The sequence below is a fragment of the Pelodiscus sinensis genome, chromosome 4, assembly GCF_049634645.1.
Source record: "Pelodiscus sinensis isolate JC-2024 chromosome 4, ASM4963464v1, whole genome shotgun sequence".
NCBI classification, from domain to species: domain Eukaryota; kingdom Metazoa; phylum Chordata; order Testudines; family Trionychidae; genus Pelodiscus; species Pelodiscus sinensis.
In genome coordinates, this window is record NC_134714.1 from 43,170,805 (window position 1) to 43,192,946 (window position 22,142).

Genomic DNA, 22,142 nt, shown 5'->3' on the forward strand with positions numbered 1-22,142 from the left:
TCTTTCATTCAAGGACACGTCCCAGCTCTCCCAAGGACCCAAAAGAGGTGGGGAAGGCAGACGCTGAGACCTTAGAGTCATGCAGAGGCTGGGAAGGGGGATGAGAGCTCCAAACCCAGAGCCTTTCCCCATTCCACCCCTTCCTCTGCAATCTTGCTCTGTTCCACCTTTGGCTCCACCCTCACTTTACCTGACCCCATCCCTCCCTGCAGCCCCACCCCCATTCTGCCCTTGGCCATGCCCTGTTCTGCCCCTTCCCTGTGACGCATCCTCACTCCACTTCTTCCCCCCCAAAGCCTGTTCACTGTGGCTCAGACTGCAAAAACTCTATGGCTGGGAGCAAGAGCTACTTCATCCTCGGGACTACCCTGGGGGGAGATTTTTCCAGGGACTTCAAGTTGACCATTCCCTCTGGACCTGAGTCTAATTGGGTAATCTTTCCCCCTGCAGTGGCACAAGATTTGGGGAGGCAGCCTTCACTACACGCCATCTCGTGGGCACTGCTTTCCATGCCCCCATGATCCAAACTGCGGGGTAGTGTAGACAGGCTAAGTCTCTCTGCTTCTGTTCTCTGTCTGTAAAACAGGAATAGCTGCACTTTTCTATTGCACAAATATAATTATGAGGTGTTTTCCACTGCTAGTGTACTGAGGGCCATGTAAGTACCGAAGATAAAAGGAAATCTTCCATTTCATTTCAGATTCTCATACTTTTACAGCTGGTATTTCTATAATTATTTTTCTAGTGTTTTAATAACTATGCTTTTCATCCTTAGGGTCATGGGCTCCAGTTTCTTGTAGGTCATCAGGGAAATGAGTTTCGTGCTTTCATATTTCCAACTGAGTGTTTGTTCATGTAGAAATGTGTTTGCTCATAATGTGTTCACAGAGTTTGGAATCTGAGTTCATAGGAATCCAAGACTGGATGCTGCAATTCAACCCTGAACTGCATCAGCACAGCAGAGTAGGAAGCCCTAAGAACGAGGCTAAACAGGATATTCTACTAACTGTGGAAGCATTCTTAGCTCTAGCTAGGCAGAAGTCTCAAATTCATGAACTCTGATGACCAACAATGCACAACAGACCAAAATTGTACATTCTGTGCCATCAATTAAAGCTTAAAAGCTGCCAGGGTCATTATGTACAACATGAGAACAGTCACGGCAGAGATAATAAGAACACGGCTACATTTCTACCACTATTCTACCAGTAGAATGATTTTATTTTAAAGCCTGGAAGTCAGCTTCCATGAAAGCCCAAATTTTCTAATGCCCTCAGTTTTTTGTGTGCAGATCAAGCTCAAGTATTTCCATGACTTTGTGAAAGAAACAGAAGCCTACTGAAAATCTGGGCCTATGGGACAGATTTAAAAAAAGCTCACACAATTTAGTATGTGCACTCATGCAAACGGGGTATTTGTGAATCAGCTGAATATGTGACTTCTCACTCAAAATACCTGATTTGCCCACACATTCACGATAATGGAATACAAAATTTGACAACTGTAGCATAGGTTTTGTGAAAGGTTAGAGAACCGAAGTCCCCTTCTGGTTACCCCCTGGTATACTGATCATGCCACTAGCACCTGTCTTCCTACCCTGTGGGGCTCCCATCCACCTGTGTAGCCAGAAGCTCTGGTCTCCCTCAGGCAAGGCACAGAGTTGGGGTAACCTGCAGAGCAACACAGACACTAAACCAGTTCAGCTCTAGGAGGGCTCAGCACCCAGGAAACCAACCTCCAAAAGAGACCAAACCCCCAAATAAATCCATCTGACCCCGTGTAAAAGTTTTACACAGAGAATGCTTAGAAGGCTTGCCCTCTATCACTGAATGAGAGATAGGAACAGTGGTTGCTCTCGCTCTCCCCTCGCCCCCCCCAACAATCATTTACACTGGACTTGATAACAAACAAGAGAGTTTTTATGAAGTGCAAGAAGTATGCTTTAAGTGGCTGGAAGTGAAAACAATCAGATCTAAGTAAGTTACTAATTTAAATAAACAAAAATGCCGACTAATTTTAAAATACTAAGAAACTTGTTACATGCAAGTTCTTACCCTACACAGTTGCTTTAAACATCTTTTGCAAGCTAAGCAACCTCCTAGTTTGGACCTGATCCTTCCCCCTGTTCAATCTTAGATGTTTTCAGCAGGCATCTTGGGTGGCAAGTGGGGGAGTAGTTTCCTGGCATTTGGCAACAGACTCTATTGTTTTCCTTCTTCCTCTATCCCTTTTGCCCAAGCTGGGAATTCTTTGTGCTCAATTCAAACTTTTCTCCCTTTGAGTGGAAAAGTGCCAGATCCAAAATATGTTTTAGTATCAGGTGGCCTGGATACACAGCTTTCTAGGGCCAACCACGGTTTGGGCTTACAGGACAAACAAGAGTATTCATAGGTTGTTGATTTGAGCCGTTAAGTTTCCCAAGCATCAGTAATGGCTCTCATTAGCATATCTGAACTATAAATAGATCTACACTTCATATGTCTAACTTCACATACAAAAATAGGATATACACACCCAGCAGACTGTAATCATTAAGGGTATGTCTACACTACCACTAGTTCGAACTAGGGTGGTTAATGTAGGCAACCGGAGTTGCAAATGAAGCCCGGGATTTGAATTTCCCGGGCTTCATTTGCATATTGCCGGGCACCGCCATTTTTAAATGTCCGCTAGTTCGGACTCCGTGCCCGTGGCTACACGCGGCACGAACTAGGTAGTTCGGATTAGGCTTCCTATTCCGAACTACCGTTACTCCTCGTGGAACGAGGTGTACCGTAGTTCAGAATAGGAAGCCTAATCCGAACTACCTAGTTCGTGCCGCGTGTAGCCGCGGGCACGGAGTCCGAACTAGCGGACATTTAAAAATGGCGGCGCCCGGCAATATGCAAATGAAGCCCGGGAAATTCAAATCCCGGGCTTCATTTGCAACTCCGGTTGCCTACATTAACCACCCTAGTTCGAACTAGTGGTAGTGTAGACATACCCTAACACTGATATGTTACATGAGGTATTCTCTCAAAAGCTCCTTCAAGTTATTTACATTCTTATTCATAAGCCAATTTTTGTAAAGCATAGGTGGGGCCTGTGATCGGTTTCTGAACACTTGAACCTAAACAGCTCTCAGTGTTCAAAATAAATAACCAGGGCTTGACAAATCCGCTTATCTATTTACCCATGCCGAGTATATTTCAGCCAGTTACCCTGTTCACCAGTGGTTCGCACATGCGCAGTGTGGGTCTCACGCATGTGCAGTGCAGGGCTGGAGAGTGGTTTTCGCTGCAGTTTGTTAAACCCTGCAAATAACTGTAGCCTAAGAATTTTATTTTGCACCTTTCTTAAGGCAGGACTAGATTACAAGATGACTGTATAAATGACCATATAAAATAAAACAACTAGCTCTTCTTCAGCACTTCTCAACTTTCTAACTATACAGATATCAACCAGTCAATTCCCACCACACTCCTTGGAAGAAGATAGGCATTATCTTTCCCTTTATGGCAAAGATGTGAAATGAAATGCCACTGAAGGAAGCTATAGCTAGGATCAGAATTCAGGAGCTCCATGCTCAAAGCACAACCACCTCTCATTACAATTACAAAAACAGAATGTTAAATATGGTCCATTATTAAAGTTTCAGAATTCTTTACTGTTCTGAAAACGAGGAGGAACAGTTTCCTATTCAGATGCAAGTACCAACTACGCTGCATCCAGCAGCCCTGTTGCTTCTACTCAGTGGTCATAAATCACCCCATAATATCTATTTCATTCAAATTTATCCCTTATTGATCACCCACACTCCAGTTAGTTAATCAAAAGCCCACTGATTGCTCACTAACTTTGATTGACCTGGTGGTAAAAGTGTCAATTTCAAGTGCTCAGTGCACTTTCAGGCACTGTAAATCTGCATACAGGGGTGGGAGGACAGATGGGCCCTGTTAAGTGCATTAGGATAACAGCCTCCAAGCATGAAGAGTACATCTTATCAAGAATGTGGCAGTGCTGTGTATTACCCTACAAACACCATATATGTCATGATTGGTTATTATAAGGAGAGGTACAGGGTAGCTATGATGGTTTATTGGAAGCTGGATGCATATCAAAAACCAAACAGGAAGACCAATCAACTGGCACAGATAAGTCACCTCCTGACAAACAGCAAGAGGTGAGCCATTAACTGTAAAGATCCTACTTATAGGCTCTGATGAAGTAGGAATTTTTTGCAATGTTTATATGGAGCCCACGTATATGTCTCAGTTTTCTCTATATACTGCATTGTTATGTAGTGTGAGAGGGAGGAGATGTCTGCTTATTCTCAGGCTCAAGTATGAATAGTGCCTAGCTGTGTGGAACTAAGCAGGTAATTGGAATCAGACTGGCAGAGGCCAGCTCTCGATCAGTGGAGAATCCATGAAGACAAGGGCAAATCTGAGGTGTTGAAACTTTTAAGCCAACCACCATACCTCTTTAAGCCAACCACCAAGCCCTGCCTCTTAGCAGGGAGGCTGAATAGCATTTCCCCAGCTGGAAAACCAAGGACTAGAGTTGGGGGATAAGAGGCGAAAGTTCAGTGTGGGCTGCAGGAAAGCAATTAAGACACAAACTAGGGAATCTGCTGGAGAGCCAAAGAGAGCTTGAACAATGGGGTTCACTAAAGCTTGGCTGGCTTTGGCTACCGAGAACCAACCATGCTTTAACCTTCATTTCTCTATGATAATCAAGGATTTGCTACACTATGTTCCAGTTGAGTAATAAGCCTGACTGTGTAACAATACTGGCTGAATGACTGCAGATGCTTGCACAAGTGCCCGGCTCCTTAAGAAAGTAAAAATCTCTCCGCGTCGGTCTCAGTGGCACTCACTGAATCAAGTTCACAGTGTATGACACAGCAGTGCCAAATGCCCAGAGGTCCAATCTAAGGAGGTGGAACATAAGAACATAAGAACGGCCATACTGGGTCAGACCAAAGGTCCATCTAGCCCAGCATCCTGTCTACCGACAGTGGCCAGCACCAGGTGCCCCAGAGAGGGTGGACCCAAGACAATGATCAAGTGATTTGTCTCCTGCCATCCCTCTCCAGCCTCTGACAGACAGAGGCCAAGGACACCATTTTATCCCCTGGCTAATAGCCTTTTATGGACCTAACCTCCATGAAATTATCTAGCTTCTCTTTAAACTCTATTATAGTCCTAGCCTTCACAGCCTCCTCTGGCAAGGAGTTCCACAGGTTGACTACACGCTGTGTGAAGAAGAACTTTCTTTTATTAGTTTTAAACCTGCTCCCCATTAGCAGTGGAAAAGCTGTGTGGCTCACCCCTGTAGGAAGACTGGGACTCTGGTACACTGTATGGGTCCGCCCAGTCTTCTCCCAAACTGAGGCCATAACCATGAGTTACATAGTTGACCTGCCAAGGCTGAAACTCAAAGATCAAAAGGACACTAACCAGTCACAAAGCAGCTCAGAGAAGGGGGGGGGAGGCAAGTTGTCAGGAGCTGTTCAGGGAGAGCAGCTAGGCCTAGAATTTTAATGTTAAAATTCTCTCCCTATATATATATATATATATATATATATATATATATATATATATATATATATACACATACATACATACATACATATTATATATATATATATACACACACACACACACACACACACACACACACACACACACACACAGTGTTTTGGAGAAGGCTGCCTGGTATAGTAACAATATATTTCTGTGTGAAAAAAGGGTAGTTACCTGTTCTGAAACTGGTGTTTGAGGCGCGATGCTCGCGTCCATTCCACTTTAGCCGGGTGTGCTTGCCATATGCTAGACATTTTTCCTTCACCAGTATCTGTAGGGGAGCAGCTTTGGAGTTCTCTGAAGTGGTGTTCGCATGGTGAGGGGCAAGGGATGCTGCCCGCTCCTGCCACCCTCAATTCTTTCTTGCAAGAAACTCCCAACAACGGGGAAGGAGGGCGGATTGTGGAATGGACATGAGCAACACTTCTTGAAAAACACCAGTTACAGAACAGGCAACTGTCTTTTCTTCGCTGAATGATTGTTCATGTCTATTCAACATTAGATGACTCCAAGCAGTACCAGTGCAGGCAGGTGGGAATTCACAGCTGTGCAGACTGTAGCACAGCTCTGCCGAACCCAGCATCTTCCCTAGCCTACTGAGTGATGGTGCAGTAAGATGTCAATACACAGACCAACGATCACATCGCAGCTCTAGAAATGTCCTGGACTGGTACATGGACCAGGAAGGTCATTGATGATGCCTGAGCATTGGTTGGATGGGTCCTGACAATCAGTGGTAGCAGGCCTTTCCTAACTCATAGCAGGTCCATATGCAAGAGGTGATCCATTTGAAGGTTCTCTCTGATGACACCGGAAGGCACTTAATCCTATCAGTCACGGTGATGAAGAGATGGATTCATTTGTGGGAAGTCTTGGTAAACTCCAAGTAAAAGTCCAAGGCCTTCTGGACGTCCTGGGTGCACAAACAGCTCTCCTCCACCACCTTGTGCCTCTTAGGACAGAACACAGGCAGGAATATATCCTCATTCACATGAAAAGACGACATCACTTTTGGTAGGAAGGCCAGATGGAGCCGCAGACTGTCTAAACCTTGCACAACTCAACATGAGCACCATTCCGATTAATTCTATCCTTTGAACATGAACTTTGTGTTGATATTAATCAATAACCCCAAGCATCAACACATGGCTTGCAGGACCTTAACGTTGCATTGGATCTGTGCTTTGGATCTACCTTTCACTAGCCAGTCATCGAAATACAGGTAAAACTGGATACTCTAGAACCTGAGGTAAGTCGCAATTACCACCATGCATAGCCAGGCAAAATGGGAAGACTGCAAATTGGCAGTGGGACAAATCTACTGTAAAACAAAGAAAGCATCCATGCCCTGGGAAGATTACCACATGGAGGTAAGACAGAAAGGTCAAGAATGGCATGCCAGTCTCCTGGATCCAGGGAAGGGAAAATAAGAGACTCAGGAGGAAAATGCAAAACAGTAGTTTCTGTAGGTACTTGTTGCTGTCTCGTAGGTCTAGGACAAGATGTAGACCAGCTTTAGCCTTTGGTATAAAAAAAATAAAAAATTACCAGGAATAGAAACTAGGGATGTAAAAATACTAACTGGGAACTGACTGAAAATCAATCAGTTACATGGTTAAACATTCCCAGCAGCCACTAGGAGTTTAACCGGTAAGATTAACAAATAAGTTGATACTTTAACTGGTTAAATTCTTAAATCCCTAATAGACACCTTTGTTGCAATATGAAGGCAAAACCTCTTCCACTGCCCCCAGCTTCAGAGGCCTCTGAACCTCTTGTGTGAGGAGATTCTTTTGAGACTCTTAAGAAAGGCAGGTAGAGGGAATAGAAATAAACTGGATGGTGCAGTCATGCACTACTATATCGAGGACCTAGAGGTCTGAAGTTTTTGCAGACCATGCTAGAAGGAAATGTGAAAGGCTGTCGCCAAAAAACTGGATCCAAGGAATAATCTGGTATGTCATCCTCAGGAGTACCCTCAACTTCTTAGCTCCTTGCTTGGAGATGGTTGAGTCTCATTGGGCAGATGGTGGTGGCTGGTGGGTTGTGTGCCATCTATAGCCCTTCGGCTTTTTGTGCAGTAGGCTTGCTGAAGCTAGCTCCCTTGCCCCTAGGACTATCCAATAGTTGTGTAAACGTTAAAATTTGGTGCAATTACACAACTCTTCAATTACATGCTACCTAACATCCCTAGGCTCTGCTCTGAGTTTCTCCCTATGTCCAAGGTGTGCTGGCTTCTAGAGGGAGAACTGTATTAGGACATTCCCTACAATGGTGAGTGGACATGCTAGGGCAAGAGCAGGTGAAAGGGCCACAAGGTGGGCTTACCCTGAGGTCTGGATACTGCCAGTGCCAGAGTGGGCAGCACAGAGAACTTCAGGACCTCTTGCACAGCCTGGAGAGCATTGGGGGTTGACAGCACCTGAAGTTGACAGAGGCCCACTTCTACATCCGGGCTTCCAGCCAAGGAATAGAACAGGCTGCATTGCTCAGCATAAGTTGAGGCCAGACTCCCAAATAGGGAGATGAGCTGCCCAATGCAGCTCTTAGTTCACCCCCAGCCCTAACCCTTCCCTGAGCTGAGGGTCAAGGTAATGCTCTTATAAGGTGCCACGTCGGCACTTCTATAGAAGCTGCTGAAGCCTCTACTGCCTAGGGGAAAATTTCCAACACACACCTAATGTGGAATGGACATATGCAAGCACTCCAAAGAAGAATCTATAGTTATCCACAAACAGTGATAACCACAAGATTGGAGTTCTCATGAGCATCTGGATTCTCTCCCATCCTTGTTCTTAACATATTAAACCAGGGAGTGCAACTCTGTATAGAGCTATACCTGAAGAAAGGGACAAATCTTTGATGGACAGCAGATTGGGTTTTGCTGTTTTCCCTACCATGAGCCAGAAGAGTTTTGATTATGGCTTCCTTTTGTATAGAACCCTATCAAATTCATGGTCCATTCTGGCCAATTTCACCATCATAGGATTTGAAAATTGGTAAACTTCACATTTTCAGCTGTTCAAACCTGAAATTTCATGGTATTTTAACTATTGGGTCCTGACCCAAAAAGAGATTGGGGGGGGAGGTTGCAAACCTATCGTGGGTTGGTTATAGGATTGCCACTTTCACTTCCATGCTGCCTCTAGACAGCTGGACTCTGAAGGGATCAACTGCAGAAGGTTCGAAGAGGTAGAAATGGGTCTGATCACCGCTGTTCTGCTGGGAGCACCTCAGCGAGGGGCTCCTCATTGCTAGTCCTGACCAGCTTGAGAGAGGCAATACTGCTTTTTCTCTGCATGGCTGCAGAAAGCGCCTCACCCTCTAATCCCACACTCAGCTGTAGAAACCTCAGGATGCTTCTCAGTCCCAGATAGTGTCCTGCAGCAGGGGGAGGCACCTGGAGGTGGGTCTGTCTAGTCCTTTGTTCCCTCTGACAGAGCAGTTTTCAGGGGAGGGACAAGTCCTGTCCCTCCACTTCCCAGTCAGAGCTCAGAAGGCCCCTTTGATGGGCCATTCCTAGGAACAAGGAGACACCATATTTCACAGGGAAGGGCTTATTTCATGGTTCATGATGCATTTTTCATGGCCATAAAATTGGTAGAGCCCTACTTCTGCACCGGTGCAAACTTAGCCAGAGAGATACATTTTTGGTTTAGACTTTACTATTTAAATAAATGTGATTGACAACCAGGGATCTGAAATCCTCTATTTTATCTCAAGATCAGCACAGCACAGCATAAGCTCCTCCTCCTCTTCACTCTATCAAGACATAGCAAGCATGAACTGGAAGAATCATCAGTAGGATAAAGAGGGGAGTTCAGTTCTTCACTTCTCTTGGGAAGGAGTCAATTCAGCACAAACTGGAATGGTCATTTATGTGATGTGGGCAACTGTCTACAAGGAATTAGACTGAGAAACACTATGTTCATTTCACTTAGTCCACTGAAACAACTCAGGCACTAAAATGAAGCCCAAATTGTAAACTGACATCTAATTTTCCAAGACACTGGCTCAGAATCATCACAACTGCAGAAAACGAGATGTCATCACAAGCTTTCCAGAGAATTCTCCATGCCAGATTGGCACACTTGGATTAAAACTATAGTATAATTTAATAAGAAGAGCTTTTCAGAGGAATAGCTGCTGCGAAGCATTCCCACTGGCATACAAAAGAACCTCAGCTCTTTGTTATGTTTCCCAATCTAGGACTTTGTTGGAAGCTTAGTGAAAACAACCCACAAGGTATGAGCCTTTCACTAAAACCCCACAGTGCCATGCCAACCTTAATCTAACACTATCCTTAGGTGCAAGGCACTTGTATCATGTTAGTGAAAGTTACAAGTGAGCATTAAGAGTGGTTGTAAATCTCATGTCTTCCAAACAAAGGCCACTATAGCCTCATGTTAAAGTAAATGTTCAACAGAGCCAGCCTTCTAACAAGGCTATTGGTACTAAAGTAGCACACAGTCCAGCAGCTGCTGTTGTGATGCTGCATCACCAGCAAACAGGCCAAATAAAAGGTTCTTTTTCTAAGCCCTGAGGTAAAACCTGAGGCTGTTTATGGTGGCTTCAAAGGTCAAAATTAATCGTGAGAGCAGAGTTCTTCCTCCTCTTTGAAATGAAACAACCAGCTGGGCATCAAAGTCTGATCTGCACATCATACATGTGTAAATCACTACAAGATGCTCATCCAATCAGCACACACAGCTCCTATGCATGCAAAGGTCCCTTGCTATCCCGTCATAGAGCACACATTTCCTCTGCACAGCAGCATCCTCTCTTCTGCCATCCCAATGCCCGGGAGTCCAAAAGGAGCATACTTTTTTAGGTTCCAGAATCACCGTAAAATTGTTAACTTCTGAAATCATGTAAACCTCATGGGTCATTTACACTACTCATCAGACTTCATGCAGTAGTAGCACAGTCACCAAGAAAGGATGTGTACAGATGTGGTAAACACTGAAAACTGTGTGATGGCACACAAGTGAACTGCTGTCCTTTCAGTGTCTTGAATAAAGATTCCAAAGTAGAAAGAAGAGGGGATCTCTGTCTTGTTTCCTCTTCCCAATAAGGATTCAGGAACACAACTCAGAGCTCTTCCTAATTTATATTCCTGGCTCCTTCCACCCCACTCCCATAATCTAAATGCCATGTGTCTCTGGATACAGACTGTCCCCCTTCTTCTGACCTCCAGAAAGTACAATACATGAGTTTCCACCCCCAACCACATTTTGGAGGATGACCAGGGAACAAATGGCAATGGAGGCAATCTGTCTTCCCTCCACCTATCATTCAGACCTATCACTCAGACTCCAAGACCCAGAAGGAAGGTGAAACAGAGGTTCAAGTCTGCTCTGAAATTCATAGACTCCCTCTAGGAAAGATCATGCTTAACAGACCAATCAGGCCAAAAGAAAAAAAGGGGGAAAAAACCTACATAAAGCACCTTCCCAATGATGGAGCCATGGAGCATATTAAGGTCTAATCAATGATTCTGAGTATCTACAAACCTAGCCCATTTACAGTACCCAAATAGCTGCTCACTGCTACCACTATGCATAGTGTCAAGGTGCAGCAGAGAAAAATGGGTGGTAGTGGAACAGGTGAAGGGAAGAGAATGGGGAGAACAATACTTGGCTGTCCATGTCTCTGTACACTTGTCTGTATAAGTCTGCACTGTCAAGTGGAAACCTTAACAGACAAGGCATGATTAGCAAACGCTTTTGTGCTCTTAAAGGAGAGTAATTATAGGCATGTGAAAAAAGGGAAGTGATCCCTGAGGTACTCTTCCTTGCACACCTCCCAAGAGGGAGCAGGGCCATTAAAAATTCCATGATGAAGAGGAAAAACAGCCTGGGAACAGCCAGGAGGCAATACAGCAAATTAATACACCAGCTACCCCTGGGGAGAGCTGCAAGAAAGCAGAAAACTCTCCTTGCTTTGCAAAATAAAATTATACCACTAATGATAACAGAGTCATCGCACACACACAAAACTGCTTTTAATGATGGGTGTGAAATTCCCAGTGCTGCCCAGACACTTTGAACAAAATCTCTCCTCATCACAGACAGAAAGCAAGAAAGGAAGTCTTGCGTGGTACAATTTATACAGCCTTTCAACTGCATCTTCCCAAGGAACCCTCCACAAGTACCTTCTCCTTGACACTAAACAGCCCTTCTTATATGCCAATAGATCTGCACTCAGCATTCTGACCAGAAGCACTGTTTAAAACATAGCACTGGGCACCAAAACACTCACTGCACTGCCAGACAAACTGCACCAAAAACCACCAGAGAGGGGGGAGAAACCCCCCCCCCCAAAAAAAAACATTTCCTTGAGGAAAAAGAGAACAAACACCACTTGATAACTGTGTTTCTAACAGATACATTTCCAAAAACTTTCCAGCCAGGCAGTCAGCAATAGCAAATAATTCAAGAAATCGAGCAGAGGGAAGCAGTAGTACTTCACACAGTGAGCGCCATACTGCATGTGGGCATCTAGTACATTTCTACATAACGTCTAGGACAGGCTAATGTCTAAGCAGACATCGCTTTCTTCCTACACCTTAGAATCATAGAACACTAGAACTGGAAGGGACCTTGAGAGGTCACTGAGTCCAGTCCCCTGCCCGCACGGCAGGACCCAGTACCATCTAGACCATCTCTGATAGATGTCTATCTAACCTGCTCTTAAATATCTCCAGAGATGAAGATTCCACAATCTCTCTAGGCAACTTATTTCCAGGGTTTAGCCACCCTGACTTTGTGTTTTCCCACTACCCTTGGACAAGTAGATAGATGAAGCCGCTGTAGGAAGATTTGAAACATACAAAAGCATATACTAACAGCAACAGCTGATTCCAAATCTGGAATACTGAGAGACTTTGGTAACTAAAGCAGTCCGTAACAGGAAAAACTAACTCAGCTACCCCTCTGAAGTTGCTATAATAGAGTTTGTGAAAGCGGGCTGACCTTTTCATATCTTTAGGTAAAGCAAAGCATCTTCAACTAAAAGATTTCAGTCTTACCTAGGTATATGGAAATGCAAATGCATTTTCACTTCTACTGCATCTTTCATACCAAAGAAATCTTGAGCATTTTTCACACTAAACACTGGAACCACTTATCCTCATTGCAGGCCCTTGAAATGAAGCCACTTCTAGTGTGGTCAAACCAATTGCTTAACAGTATATGGCAACACATGACCACAGATTAGAAGAAGGGGTAAAGAATACAACATAAGCTTCAAGATGCAGAAGGAACTGAAGATAAGAAGAAACTACCAGGGTTAAAGTTGGGCCAGAACGTGAGGTTTATTCTTTGAAATAGGGTAGTAATTTCTGAAGAAGGGATCTCAAGATGCATGCACACCCATCCATTGGTTACTAAATCATTCATGTAACAGAAATTAGAAACTCCAAGAATCACACCTGCTTCAGAAAAACTTTGCTCAACACAGCCACAACCAATAGCTTTGGGACCAGGGGAAAATTTTCATGGGTGCCAACAGCTTCTCTCTGCCTGGATTTATTAGCAGGAAACAGGTGTCGTCTTATAGAGAGTACAAGGAATGGCTGGCTCCACTCATAGCATTAGCATATGCTCAGTGCACCAGAAGAGATCTGCTCACTGCCCTATGCAGAAATGCAGCTTTAAGATTCACAATGGGGTTTACAATGCGTGCAAATCTAAACGCAAGAACCATTGTGAGAAGCATGTTTGCTGGCTGGTAATCTCTTGCATTCTTTTTACTCTTATCCTGCCTCTGGTCCTCCAGCTGCTGTGTCCTAAGCAGGAATCACAGACCTGCATGCATGACATCATGGTGCGACATCACGAATTCCCTGCAGATGCCAGTGGGAGGAGAGGCTAAGCTGGGAAGATGCCAACCTTTCATTTAGATGAACAACTCCAGTATATTTTTCATACCCTATTTACTAATTAACAAGTGAAAGGAAACTGAAACTTTAAGCATGGAGAGACCCTTCAGAATAAATCTATCTTTATGGACATAGCAGAGTTCCCTCCCGCGCTAGGCTTCATTCAAACACAGTACAAAAGGAGCAAAGGTGCTTCACACTTTGACAGCAGCAACTGCTATGAGGCCAGCATTTCAATCAGATTTAGCATTGGCCAGAAGAAGGCACTTGTATAACATATGACCCTTCCTCCTGGAACCCAACAATGCCAACTCAAACACGCCCAACCCATTGATCATTCCTGACCCAAGTCTCTCACCATAATGCCAAAGCACAGAGATATCACCAATCACAAAAAGTTCTCTCAGTCTGCTATCGGTTCAGGATACCCACTTCAGATACTTAGGGATTTTAGGGTTCCTCAGTTATGCAGATTAGCCTCTCATCACTTTCTTTGCAGTTTGGTCTCCAATTCTAATAGGCAACCATTTCATAGAGTCATGCAAGATTAAGTTTGGAAGAGGCCTCAGGAGGTCATCTAGTCCAACCCCTGCTTGAAAGAGGACCATCTATGCCTTCATATGATCTACAGCAACCTACTAGCTTGATATTACTGGCCACTGGGTGGCAGAGCTCCAGTATGTATTTCAAACCCAGACCATGCTCTGTTCCCAGCATCCTATTGCTCATTATTCTGTACACTCACTGGCAACTAAGTGGAGACAAACTCATTGCACATGTATACTTTATTAGTACTGGAACCCAGGTTTCTAAGAGCATTAACTCCCAGGTTTACTAGTACTCAAGGTACCAGACATGTGCTAAAGGAAAAGAAATGAGACAATTCTCATAATAGGAACAAAGCAGGGGAATTACCTGGCAGTGCAGTGTGCTGGTAAGCATCTTCGGTGTGAGGCATCAGCAAGAACATCCAGAGAGTACAAAGGAGATAACGGATTGAACTGGAAAGTCCAAGAGAAATTATTTAAGCAGTGTTTAAGGAACAGTCTCCAGATGCAGCAGCTCATGCATTGTTCAGAAACTCTCTCCAACACACCATCAAATAATAGGGCCAAGTGGTATATGACTGAGCCCTCCACTCTACCTTCCTTCAAGGCAACAACCCTGCTGGGGAGTTACTCCTCTTGCTCAGCACACAAGCATCACGGTGAACAGGAGGATGTTCAGGGAGCCCCATATGGAACTACTGCTCTCCATGTCCAGAGTCCACCTCCCTCAGGGTGTCCATGCCCTTGGACCCAAAGATGGAAATCACTTCCATAAATACAAGTTAAGCTGCAAGTAAAACAACTCCTTCCTCACACTGAGCACAATGAAGCAGATTCATTACCAGAAGACTAGCCAAGCTCCCAAAAGCTCAGTTTCAAGGTTAAACTCAAGAGAGAGCTCCCCGTTACTTTCACAGCTAGATGAGAGACCCTTCCCTCAGTTAGCAAGGTCTCTTCACATCAGGGATCCTTTTAAAACCAGTTTCAGAGAAGTAGGGATATTTATCCTGCCCTTCTGGTCTTTACACTTATTTACACTGCACACACTGGAATAGCCTGGGAGCCATCAACCCGATAAAGGGCATCTTATCTGCAAGGACACAACCCTAGAAATGTTTTTATTCTTTTTAAGGAAGGGGTGGGAATTGAACAGTCAATCATCCACATAATGAGATGGAGCAGCTTGTAAACAGAATTCATCCTGCTAGCTATCCTATACATGCCTGCATTAACCTCACATGCATCACCACCAAATCCTCTCCTCCTGTTTGTTCTCAACTTTGACTGGAAGCTCTTCAGGGCAGGGAATCCATTTCTGTGTGTGCTTTAAAATGCTAGATAGTAGGGATGTCATTACACAATTAACCATTAATCTTGTCAACTTCATGCATTTCCCCCCTTCGCCTGTGTATCAGAGGCAGCAAAAGAGAGGAGGCAGTGCCCATGAGGAGTTGGTTTTAAGCAGGCTCCCCAAGAGCACCAGATCCACCTCCTGCCCTCCCCTCCCTTCCCCCGCGCTGCTGCCTCTGATAGAAAGAGAGACTCACAGAGGGAAAGGGAGGCACACTACAGCCAATATGTCTGAGGTATCAGCTTTCAAGCCAGCTCCCTGTGTGTGCCTGCTCCACAGACCTGCTCCTACAGAGGCAATGGGGCAGAGGCAGCCAGGATCCAGTGCTGGGGGGAGCCAGTTTTGCTGGTTTCCCCCAGCACTGCTGGGAAGCAGCCTCCGTCTGAAGCGAGCCTAGGCTTACCAGACAGAGGCTACTTCACAGCAGCATCCCCTGTCCATTGTGCAGCCCGAGCTCCCTGCGGACAGAGGCTGCTCCACGGCAGCAGCTCCTATCTGTTGTGGGGAGGCCTGAGCTTCCTGCAGACAGGGCAGTAGGCAACTGGTCTGCGCTGGGAGCTGGTTTTTAAATTGGCTCCCCTCGCAGATTGGCTCCTGCCTGCCACCCCCATACTGCTGCCTCTGATATAGAGGCAGCTGCGCAGGATGGCAGGGGGGCTCACCAGGAGTGGGGCCAAGAGCACACTGGCTGCTGGCCCCTTCCCCATGTGATTACACAACTATTCAATTACATGCTAACATTCCTACTAGACATCTCTGATACCTCTCTATTTTAGGATAGAGCAACTTACCACATACAGTAATTGGAATTCTTTGAAATGTGTTCCTCTATGGGTGTTCACAGTAGGCATGTACGGGCTTGTCTACACTGACAGTTTACTAAGCTATAACTTTTCCATTCCGGTATGTAAAAAAAACACCCCCACTTCCAAAACGCAGCAAATTACAGTGCTGTAAAGTGCCAGTATGAACAGGCTCCTAGTGCTGGGAACTGAGCTCCCAGCGCTGCTGCCATGACAACACTGCAATGTTGAAGTGCTGCCACAGCTGCACTTTAAAATTAGCAGTGTAGACCAAGTCTACGTGCCTTCAATAGATTTTTAACAGCAGTGTCTTTTTGGTCTGGGTGTGTGCCTTAATCATTGTAATGGCTCATACTAAAGATCATAGATCTACAATGAACAAACTACCATCAGTTCCTTCTCTACTACAAAGTCTCTCAGAGACGAAGGTGCCAAAGTAGAGAGGAAGAAGTGTAGGTAGTGGAGTATCAGTAAGGGGACATCTCCAAGAACACCTGCTATCTTACAAGGCAGGTAACCGCTTCTTCGAGTTGTCCTTATGATGGCTCCACTTGAGGTATCTCCCTTAGCAGCGCACAGAAAGAAACGAGAGCTTTGAAACCCAGTCTAGAACTGTTTGCAGAAATGCAGAACCAAAGACAATATTTGCCCTGAAAGTACACACTAAAGCATAGTGTCTTCAGAAGATGTGAACTGAAGCCCATGCAGCAACTTTGCATATTTCTGCTATAGGAACCTATATAGCCTAGAGGATAGCTAGAGTGCATGTGTGGATCAAACAGGCATTGTTGTTGAAAATCTCCTCTCAAAAGCACAGAGGAGGAGGTCAAAGGACCAAGTTTTCTTGCTCCTGTTTATAATATTTGATATTATTAATCTTTCAGCTATGGAAGGACTCTGGTTATAAACACCTCTCAGGAATCCAGAACTCAATGCCACCTTTTATAAACAAAAGGCTTGACACAAGCTAAAGAGATGCTATAATCTCTGAGCCGTCAATTACCAGAGGGCTCCTCCTTTAAATGGACCATTATTCTATTATCAGACAAACAACATTACATTATTATGGGATGGAAATGCCAACAACCCTTGTAGCTATTTAAGTTCATAAGAAAAATATTTCCAATGGCTCTCAGGGTCTGTGCGGTCAATCTTCACTCTGACACTCAGAGCACTAAGAACTTTGAATGTTAGAGAGCTGTTTGAATGGGCTGGAGAGGGAGATGTGACATTAATACTATGGTACAAAAGTAGTTCTATCACCCCAGAGACAGGGAACGCTCACTCAGCCACCTGAGACAGCAAGACTGAAACCCAATTTCAAAAACAAGATGAATTCAACATCAGTGTCTGTGAAAGAAACTGATTATCTGACCACTGAACAGAAGGAGGCACCATTGCTGTGAGGAACAAGACAGTACTGGTGCTCTGGAGGAAGAGGTCCGTTGCCTCGGCAGCATCACAGAGACCTGGCTCTCCTGCTTTGGCTAGATGAGCCAGTTATCATTGAATGTGATCTCCATAACACACTTTTGGAGAAAACTTGACAGTGCACACTTGTGTAGGAGTAATGGAGAGCACAGGAGCTGACTATTTTCCCTCTGCATCACTTCCCAGTACTTCTGTTGTCCGGTTGATATTTAACTGTAACCAGGCCAACAGCTTTTCTTCCTTTTCAGGATCACTGGAAAAAGCATGATCCAAAAGGATGAAAGTGAAGGGTTTAAATCTAGAATGAGTCCCATTCATAGGTTTGCACTGAATTCCTTATGGCCAGAGTTCCTACAGCCAAGAAGACTCTTCCATCCAGCTTGTTGTCAAGGCTGAAGTTAAAAAATCAGATGGACCAAGGGAGATTTCAGAAGATGACTGGGGTACTAGGGAACTATTCAGTACCAACAGCCCATATGATCGCTGGCATGCAGGATGAACTGGAAGCCCAGAAGATTTCAGAGTGAGATGAAGGGCTGAGGCAGCCTTACCTCATGTGCACAGGCCATAATGTGGTGGAAATCAGAAGCCAGCACTTTGTTCTTTCTAGAGAGAAGAAAACCAAAGGAGAAAATAAAAAAGGGCAGAGAAGAGCCAGCTTACCTGGTTGCGGTCTCTCTTCCCTGTCGATGGTAACCAGAAACTGGGAGGACGAAAGAGAAGGAGTAGGGGCAGAAAGGTTATGGGGAACAGAGAGATGGGGAGGAAAAAAACAGATGGAGAAAGAAGTGAGACAGATTAAACACTCACAGGACTCATACTAAAAATGACAAAGCTTCAGACACAAGTAGGCAAGTGAATCTGAGTGCTGATAGCCAGTGAAGACTGGATTCACTGCAGCATGATCAGGAAGAGCCACCCTACCTGGCAAACCACTACAGTGGCAATTCCAACCACTCTGCTCTGCTCATGATTATGAGGAGGAGCTGGGAGGGAAATGCAGAACATTTAATCTGTGGGGAAGGCAAACTGGCTGGTGTCCTGTCAGCACCACTTCCATGGCCTAGCTCTGTTCCCGTAGTGCTCCTCCATACATAGTGCTATTCAATAATAAGCAGAGAGAGCCCTCCAAGGCTCTGCTGGGGACTGATGGATTTTTCAAGTGCATGTTGTGAAGAAGGGAGGAGGAAGGTGCAATGCAATTAAAGTGTTCTGCAGCTATACATTAGGGCAAACCTATAATGAGGGGATATGAGTAAATGTAAACACAACAGAAGGAACAAATTTTGGACCCAACTACCTCCCATCCCACAGGTTATTTTGTTCTCACACTCGTGATCCCAATGAGTAAATGGAAAGGGGAAGTCTCAAGGTCTTCATAATGCACCCTCCCCTTCACCTATTCAAAAGTGCTAGACCGTAATCAGTAGCATATAGGTCCTTACTCTTTTTGACGTGGGTCACTAACAATGTGACCCATCCTCTCAGTGCCCAGAGTGCTCAAGCTGGTCTCCTGAAACACAAAAATAGGCAAAAGCTTCATCTGAGACATTCCCCCTCCTCCCAGAAGCATACCACAAAGACCTAAAATATATTCAAGGTCCTATTTTCCCAGAGCAACCTGGCCCTGGCAAAGATGACTGTAAATCCCCTCAGGGACAAAAGGTTCCTGAAAACAGTTATTTCAAGCTACTAGGTGAGGCTGGCAGCAGAGTTCCTACTATGCCTACGAAGCAGATCCTCTAGCTCCTCTTTCTCATGAAGCTGAACCTTCCTACTTCTTCCTCCTTTACAACATGCACTGCAAATAAAAAGGGGAGGGGATTTCACCAGTCTAGAGAAAGGAACCACATGGGAGCTTGTACTGTCTGAAAGCAGCCAGTTCAGTAAAAGGCCCTGCAGCAGTTAGTAAAAGCACATTCCAAGAGGGAGGAATTGCTTTGGGAACTTGGTTCTCACTGAAGCACATGCTTGTTGCCTGCACATATTCGCACAGGAGGCCCTAAATGTCAGGCTGTTCATCTTATGGCAATTGGCCATAAAAAAATTCACTACAGGGGAGGGGAGAGGTGTATGTCAGAATCTAGATATGAGAGAGAAGGCTCCACAGGCCAGACTCTCCAGAGCTTATACCAAACTGCTTGGGCACAACTGAACATGAGGTTTAAGGGAGGCAGTGGCAGCAGCACGGGTGAAGAAAGATGGGCTATTTGTTACAGCAGGAAAATTATTAACTTAAAGTGCCGTAATGTTTAAATTTACGGTTTATTACTGTGTAAATTACAAGCCGTACTTTGGGTAATTAGCAGCTCGCTGGCGGGGAGCTCTGAATGAAACTCATTATTTATGATTACAATTTAGAGAGAGAAGGGGGAGGGGGAGCAGTGACCTCCGCTGGAAATGACAAAGATCCCTTTAAGGTGATGAAGATGAATTAAACAAGTAAATATTATCCTTCTCATTTGGGATCGTTAGAGGAGTCTCCAACAGGCATAGGCATTTGCAGATGGCCTGAAGAGCCCTGTTCAGAGGAGATTTCACTAGGGAGGTTAAAATGCGTTTATTCAAGTAAACGTGTAACCGCTGAAATTTTCAGCAGTTATATGGAGGGGAAGGAGGTCTCAAGGAGCCAGTGTGTGAAGGGAGCTGGTTTTTAAGATGCAGTGGCAGCAACGCTGGGGGGGACAGGCAGCTCCCCATGCATACCAGCTCCTGCCTGCCCCCCATGCTGCTGTCTGACAGAGGCAGTAGTGTAGGGAGACAGGCGGCTCCGCTGGAACCAATATGCATGGGGAGCTGGCTTAAAAGCTGGCTCTCCATATGCACGGGTTCCTGTTGCTGCCTCTGATACAGTGGTAACAGTGCAGGGGGCCTGTGTGTAATCATGAAAGTTAAACTGTGTAAACAGTTACACTTTCACATCCCTAGATTTCACACCAACTGAGGACTCATATTTTAAATGCTGGCTCCAACTAAAGATTAATGGACTGAAGAAGAGGAGCTGTGGAGTGTGACTGATAGAGAAGAGAGGGGAACTGTACCCCAATAACCCCCCTCCCCCGAAAACTCTAAATAACTGGAAAAGCTATCTTCTCAATGTGGGAGGGCTTCCTCTTTCTAGTTGAGACATTTTACCATTCCCCCCCTTCCCGCCCTCCATTCTCAGGCAAAAGGCTGGCTGGGAAACTGAACCTTCACCAATTAACGTAAACCAGAGTCTCCAAGAATACACGTTAAGTCCCACTAACAAATTCCCAGTCCTTCACCTCCCTTTGTTCCCAAAAGCCTCCTTATTCCACCATGGCTGATAGCTCCACTCTCTTCCTCATCGTCCCAACACTGATGTAACTTTCACCACGAGTAGGCTTGTGGTAAATCCTGTCTATTTTTTTGTAACAGATATATGTCCTTTTCTCTCTATGCCAACTGCTGTACCTAGCCAAAAATTGTGGTCGTTTTTTACATTCATTACAGTAACCTTCTCTCTGACCTCCTGTCTTTTCAGCCATCCAAAATGGTGCCATTAAAATCATTCTCTGGCACCAATAAGACCATGTCACTGGTCTGTTCAAAACTCTGGCTTCTCTTCACCTTCAACATTAAGTTTAAGCTCCCAGTCCTTGCTTCAGGTTCTGAATCTACAAAGCTCTTCAAATACATCAACTGTCGTCATTTCCCACTATCCTCTGCCAAGCTTCCTGCCATATAGCTCCCTTTATATTCTCCCTCCACCCTCTATCTTCTCACCTTCTTTAGTTGCTTATCTACAAAGTCTTAACAGCAGGATAACACACAGCTTTCTTTAAAAAAAAAAAAAAAAAGTACAGGTTGAACCTATCACAACCGGGATTCCCTGGTCCGGCAACATCCCTTGTCCAGGAGGACCATGGATGTTGCAGGACTAGAGACCTGGTGGAGGGGCAGAGGTAGAAGCCCTGCAGGAGCCAGGAACCCAGCCAGCCTGGCTGCAGGGAGTCCAGCGGCTGGGAACCCTGCTGCGGGAGTCCATCTGAGCTAGTGGCAGGGAAGCCAAAATGCCAGCGGGCTCTGGCAGGGAAGTAGTTTGCTTCAGTGGGGCCAGGAGCCCCAGTGGCAGGGCTGCAGACTGCTACAACATGGCTGGCAGGGCCAGGAGCCCTGGCAGGAAGATCAATGCTGCCCTGGTAGGTCTGCGGCAGACCACTCTCAGCAGCTGAGCAGTTGTCTGCTGCGAGGGGAGACGGTGGGAATCCTGATGGCGGGACTGTAGGCTGGCAGAGCTAGTGCTGCCCGACAGGGATGCTGATGGGGCTGGGAGTACCAGTGGCGGGGCAGCAGTCTACCATGGTGGAGCTGGGAGCTCCAGAGATGGGACCGTGAGCTGCGGTGGCAGGACAGCAGGGCTGGTGGCAGGTGGGGAGCCAGCCGAGAGGCCACGCCAAGAGATAGGCAAAGTTGGAGAGCTGGTGGCAAGGAGGGCAGAAATGACCTCCCCAGGTCCAGCAAAATCCTTCCTTCGGGACCAGACCAGAGAGGTCCAACCTGTGGTGTATGTCAGACTGCCACACAGGATCTTTCTGC

The 22,142-nt window shown here is 45.4% G+C and overlaps 1 protein-coding gene across 17 annotated transcripts in view; it reads right to left on the bottom strand.

Annotated features, from left to right (window-relative positions):
• The window catches only part of GPATCH2L (G-patch domain containing 2 like), a 196,788-nt gene that overhangs the window by 113,914 nt on the left and 60,732 nt on the right, over positions 1 to 22,142 (bottom strand). For 4 of the 17 annotated variants that reach the window (XM_075926820.1, XM_075926822.1, XM_075926821.1 and 1 more), the window contains exons 6-8: positions 19,028 to 19,095; positions 18,134 to 18,188; positions 14,365 to 14,450 (exon numbers count right to left, since the gene is read on the bottom strand). In XM_075926820.1, the coding sequence (XP_075782935.1) occupies positions 14,365 to 14,450; positions 18,134 to 18,188; positions 19,028 to 19,095 (209 nt within the window). Of the gene's footprint in view, positions 1 to 14,364; positions 14,451 to 18,133; positions 18,286 to 19,027; positions 19,096 to 22,142 lie in introns of those variants that run through there. The other 13 variants (XM_075926825.1, XM_075926828.1, XM_075926827.1 and 10 more) reach the window with 7 other exon arrangements.